General features: G+C 40.4%; 1 protein-coding gene across 1 annotated transcript in view; it reads left to right on the forward strand.

Moving 5' to 3' along the window:
- LOC104168264 (rap guanine nucleotide exchange factor 5-like) overlaps window positions 1–6,050 on the forward strand; it is a gene marked incomplete at its 3' end in the record, with an annotated part of 39,806 nt that overhangs the window by 2,218 nt on the left and 31,538 nt on the right. The window contains exons 3-4 of the mRNA XM_009708804.1: window positions 104–225; window positions 1,563–1,731. Of these exons, the coding sequence (XP_009707106.1) occupies window positions 207–225; window positions 1,563–1,731 (188 nt within the window). The remainder of the gene's footprint in view (window positions 1–103; window positions 226–1,562; window positions 1,732–6,050) is intronic.

The raw sequence follows: 6,050 nt of genomic DNA on the forward strand, positions 1-6,050 counted from the left end.
ACAAAAGAATTCACTTTTAATAGCTTTAAAAAGTAGCTCTCTATTATAAAAGAGCATTTTAACATTACTGTAGTGTAAGAAGTGATGTTTTGCTTATTTTCAGGAGAAGCTGTGTTGGATCGGAACTGGTAGACTGGCTTTTGGAGCAGTGCCCTTTTGTTAAGTGCAGATCTACAGCAGCTGGAGTGTGGCAGCTCCTCCTGGATATGGGCATTATATTGTCAGGTCAGTCTTGATGGTACTTCTAGTGTGGGGAAGGCTATCAGTTTCTCCTGCATAGGGTAAGACATGTTTTTCATCAGAGAGGAAGGAGGGAAAGAAAAAAAATGCAGATTGTTCCATTTTTCTTCACAGTTGTTTATTTTACTATCTCTTTGGTAGGCTCACCTCTGTGACCTTTCATTTCATAAATATCAAAGATGAATCTCTTTTTTAAGGAAATTTCCTTCCTTTTGCTTTTGCAAATGTAGTTGCCTATTACCAAGTTGCAGACAGTGTGCGTGTCTTTTCCAGCCTGTTTTTTTTTTTTTTATCTCTTCAAGTTCTTTTAGGTTTTTCACAAGACAGCAGCTGTTTAGTCACTGCAGATCATGGCTTCTCTAGATGACTTCTCTAGCTATTAGTGATTTTCCCTTCCTCTCTCTGATTTTCGTAGTTTTACACTACAATGGATTGAGAGAGGATTCAGCTCCTTGAGATGGTGGTGATGCCAGGTTCTACCTGGCTGTCCCCACCTTTCCCACCAAATTTAGAGGTTTGGTCCAGCTAATGTGGTTGGTGATAACTTCACCACTAACCAGTCTCTGGAAATCTGATGGACTTCACTTTGTAGCTGAGACTACTTAGGTAGCTCAACTTGGAGCATACCCTGCCCTGGGGTCTGTGCTAGGCGCTCAACTTTCCTCCTGGTGAAAAGCTGAGGTATTATGGAAGATTTCTGCTTATGTATGCTACCAGTATACTTAAAGGTTTTCTACTGCTCCAACAGACATACTGACAGTATGTCTGATCACGCAGTTTCAACAAGGGTTGAATGTGTCTCCCAGCAGGAGCTTGTGCTTTTGGCTTTGGACCCCATCCTTCGATTCCAGTTCAATCCCGATTTTGCCAGGGAAGATGACAGCTGTTGTACTGGTGCATCATCTTACCCACGTCTAGTATACAAATCCAGTAGTCCTGAATTTGAGAAAAAGCTGGGATAATGATGGGCTGCATCCATACTATTGAACTTTGTTTACTAGTGCCTGGCCATTAGTGAGAACAGACTAGAAGCCAATGGAAATCAAGGCTCAGAAATCTGACAAGTGGAGGGTTTTTATCTCCTAATTCTAAACTGATTTCAAAATTGATGAAATACTCAGCAACCTTAATGCTTGAATTTCAGGAACCTGGAGATCTTCAAATTGAAGTTTTGGGCTCATCCTGTTTGGATGCACTGAGTTGCGGTCCTTTTGCCCTGTGTGGTGGTCATTAAAGTCAAGTGCAATACAGAATGTGGTAGGGATACAGAACCTTTACATGGTAAATGTTTAAAGGCTATCTAATGTTATTTTTTCTAACAGTGGACAGACAACTCTATTTTCAAGACACTCATGCTTTCTACCAGTTCTCAGCAGATGAATGTACCTACCTTTTCTGTGAATTTGAGAAAGAGGAAGGATGGAAGAATGGGGTAAAGCTCCTACTCCAACTACTGCCGTTGTCTCCTCCCAGGATTGACATGTGCAATTTGTAAGTGTGTGTATACAGCTGTTTGCAACTTTAGCTGACTGTTTTGTAAGTGGCTGGCTTAGAATGACACTGTTTACCCCCAAACCACCGTACAAATGATCCAACTTTCTTTTCAGGGTTGACAAGCTTTGTGGAGATGGGCTTTTCATCTGAGAAAGTCAGTGTGGATAGATAAATGAAGGCACTTGACTTGGAGTTTTTGGCATATTGTGGTTCTTATGCACTAGCTTGCTGACTCTAACTTGCTGTATTACCTGGGCAAATAGCTTTTTTGGAGGGGGCACATGACGGTTTGGTTGGGTTTTGGTTGTGGTGGGTTTTTTTTTGAGTCTTCTCTCACCTTTGGAGGTTTGGCACAAATTTGGCAGCAGGCATGCTGTGGAGCTGGTTGACTAGCAGATCAGATGCTCTTGTGCTGTGTCAGGATCACCTATCAGATGGATAGAGAGGATACATAGAAATGTGGTAGCTTCTGTCATCTGATTTTTAGTTTGCTACTGCATGTTTGCCAGAGCTCTGTGGTCTCACATTATTCCTTTTTCAGAATATGCCTTTTAAGAGTTTTGCTTCCTGTATGTCTCCTCTTTCACCTGACTATTGGATGTTATCATACCCTCTGTGCTGATACAGTTGCGCTCTAAATGTTGCCACTTTAGAGTAGCTACAATTAAACTATAGTTATTTGTGCCACAGTGAGAGACCAAAATACAGGAAAAAGGTGTCAGTGAGAGGTCTGGAGGCTTGTGACCCCTCATGCCTTAGCAAATCTGCAAGAGCTGGCCTGGATAGAAAATTTGGGTTAAATTCTTTCATTTTCCCTAGAATGATGATTCCTCAAGCCTGATACTTATACTGTGGAGAGCTATTGCTCTGCCAGTACTAGGATTTATTCTCTTTGATGTCAAAGACAAAACTTTCTTCTATAAGTACTTTCCTTCTCTCATATTAGATCTTAAAAACACATTCTTTCAAATAAATGTCCAATAAAAATATTTTAAAGGAGCACAAAGCTCAAGCTCCCTGTAAGCTGTCTCAAGCCCAGCTTCTTAAATTCAGACATGTTGAGCTGGTAGAAAAAAAATCTCGGTAATTTCTCTGCATGGCTCAGGGCAGAAACTTGATTACCTCCCCTGTTGCTGACTGCCCTCATCAACCAGAAATTGGCAGTTCTGGAGTGGGGATTCCCTTGAAAACGCATTTATTTGGTCAGCTTGAATTGAGTGTAGCCAAGTGACAAGGACCCCAAATTGGCTAGAGCAGGGGAATGAACATGATCTTCTAAGCAGGTGACTCATATAAGAGAAAACCTTTGAATATTTTTGCAAATAGAAATTTTTATCTTCCAGCCTGCTCTGGTGTTAAGCAGTTTCGCTGTCTCTTAAATATCAGAATGATTTCATCTAGATTTCAGTGGGAATTGGGATTTTCCTCATTATCACTGCAAATCAGGCCTCTTTTCATGGTTCATGACTACTCATACAAAGGCTTTGAATTAAAAAGACAGAAGAGAGAGGTCATATTGATGTGTTACATGAAGGATGCTGGGTAGGAAAATGGATTGAAGACTTTTTAGTATTTAGAGTTAAAAGTGCGTCCTGCATGCTGACCTTGGCTGGAGAGTCCCATTATTTTAGAGTCTGCTTTGCAGTTTTATCATTCCAGTGCAATTGTCATTTCTAGTGGAGGACGATCCCTGTCACTTGAATTGAACAATTATTCATTAATGTACATTTCCAGCTCCTTCCTGCTCACATTATTCAAATTTTAGTTGAAGTTGGATTCCTTTTGGGAACATTGTCACTGAAGAATTATTTTCTGAAGGTTTTACCTGTCAGATTGTCAGGGTGCTTTTTAAAAAAAATATATAGTGAAGGAATTGAATTTTACATAAAGGTATACTCTCGAGGGAGTGTGATATTAAAGGAAAAGGAGGCTTTTCCAGGTTCAAAATTCTGCATGCTTGATGCAAATAATACACTGCTAAAACACAATCTGAAAGGGAACAGATGTGATGAGGTGTTTGTTAAAGTTATCTGACCAGGTTAAATAAACCCATATACTCTCATTCATGAAGAAAGACAGCAATTCTAAAAACTCTTCCTTGCAGTGAGGGTTTGTCTTTTCTCACATGTATAAGCCATTTTGCATACCGTTAGAAGCATAGTCTTTCTTGTAATTTAGTATTTTTTGAATTCATTTTTCTTAGTTTTTCTCGTAGTCTGTATTGATGGCATTAATTCTGTATGTACATAGGGATAGAGAAATTCTTACTTTATTAAGAAAATTCCCTGCTTTTGATGAAATCAGAAGCAGCTGCGTGCTGGTGCACCAGAATGCAATGCTGGACATCTTCTGGTGGTCTGGGAGCCAGATCAGCTCTGTCTCCTCTGCAGGTGGTGGGCAGCAGCCTTGCAGTGGCCTGGGCTGCTGGGTGCATCAGGGGTCTCTGTGGAGCACCACGGATCTGCTCTCCCAGAAGGAGTCTGTAGACCTGAGCAGGCAGTAGCAGCTCTGGGGACTTCCTTCAGCAACTCTTCTAGAAACCATATTAAATAAATATGGCCCGGTCCCGACTTGCTGTACAGATTTTTGATGGATTTGTATTTGTTTCTGGTCAGTACTAGAAGCGTTAGCACATAATACTATAGTAAGTTGTACAGTGAAAATAGCACTCTGAAGCCTGAGACATGCTTACAGTTCCTGAATAAATGCTCCCTGTTGCTTTATGACCTTGGCAAATTCCTTACATTAAACATAACATTGGTGGGAATCTACCATGGAAAACAAGATGGGAAATAGCGGATTTTTAGCAGCTCACACTAAACTGAAGGCTAATGTTCTTATGTGTATTCTGCAGGACTGAGCCCCTGTAAATGTCAAATGAGATGGGACTGATGCAGAGGCCTGTTGGGGTCATTAAACACTCTATGTTAATCGCAGCCAATTCCACTTGAATTAGAAAAGGAGTGAATATTGCAATAGCCTGGGAACAAAAGATCTGTTGAAAGCTATGCCATGGACTTCCTTACAACTTTGAGCAATCACTTAGGCTCTCATCCAGTGCCCTCTGAATTCTTTTCCAGTGACTGCAATGGCTTTGTGTCAGGTGTTTAATTGTTGTGTGCTTCTATTTCATTCTTTGTAAATGGGGGCGTTTACAACATCACCTAAATCCCAGAACCACTGGTGGACTCAATGAATGTTTCAAGAATGCATTAGGTGCCTTAGACTATTGAAATGTATCCCATAATTTTTTTTTTAATTATTAGAAGAGATGTTAACAGAGGACTTTTTTTTCTTTATCTCATATTGCTTGTTATTTTCTTTTCAGAAGTGTTACACTATATTCTGTATCTTCTCTCCTGAAATAATTTACATTTTATCAATTTCAGAGAAGTAACCATTCTTAGAAGTAATTTGTTTTTAATGCAAATAGCCAGGATGGGATATTCATTTAGCTACTGCCTTATGGAGTTCCTAGAAAGCTTTTGCTGAATGCAAATAGCTATGAGGTATCCATGGGTCTTTTATTGGCATTGTAGGTAGATTGTAAAGCCAGCATAGAGATATGTGTAGTGGCTCTGCATTGGACAGTTGAGGTCCAGGCCCAGGCCCATGGGTGTATCGGTATTGCTTCCTCTGCCAGAGGGCTGGGAAGCACTGTAGTTGCTTTCAGGTGGTGTACAGTAATAATTGGGCTGGACCTGACTTGCCTGCATCCAGATCTAGGGCAAGCATCCCTGCGTCTTGCTCTGCTTTAACACATTACCGAGCCCACGGACCACTGAGCTGTATAAACATTAGACTTGTTTGCCTGGGCTTTGTAGCTTCTGTTTGGTACCAGCCCTGCTAGGTCTTAGCTGGCCCCTTTTGAAAAAAATAGAGTGATATCTATCCTGATTCTCTTCCTCAGTATCCATTCTGCTTACTTTTTTCCATTAGCCTGGGTATTGTAATACACTATTCCTCTTTGATTCCAGAGAGCTGACTCTAATTTTTAGTATATTAATGGTTTCAGAAATATTCGATGCTTGTATGCAGATGAATACTGGGAGTATTTTTATATAGAAGATGAAGTGATAAAGGCCTAAGATGGAAATAGCTATGCTATATGCTGTTCTGGGTTCAGATGAATGAATACTGGGAGTATTTTATATAGAAGATGAAGTGATAAAGGCCTAAGATGGAAATAGCTATGCTATATGCTGTTCTGGGTTTATAGATTGCATCTGTGGCTGTCTGCTATCTTTTGCCTCCAATTTAGAAGAATCAGGTCCTAGCCTGGTTCCAAGAGATCAGAAGAGATCAGATCTGTAGGG

The sequence above is a fragment of the Cariama cristata genome, unplaced genomic scaffold (assembly GCF_000690535.1).
Source record: "Cariama cristata isolate BGI_N322 unplaced genomic scaffold, ASM69053v1 scaffold1211, whole genome shotgun sequence".
Taxonomy (NCBI): Eukaryota; Metazoa; Chordata; class Aves; order Cariamiformes; family Cariamidae; genus Cariama; species Cariama cristata.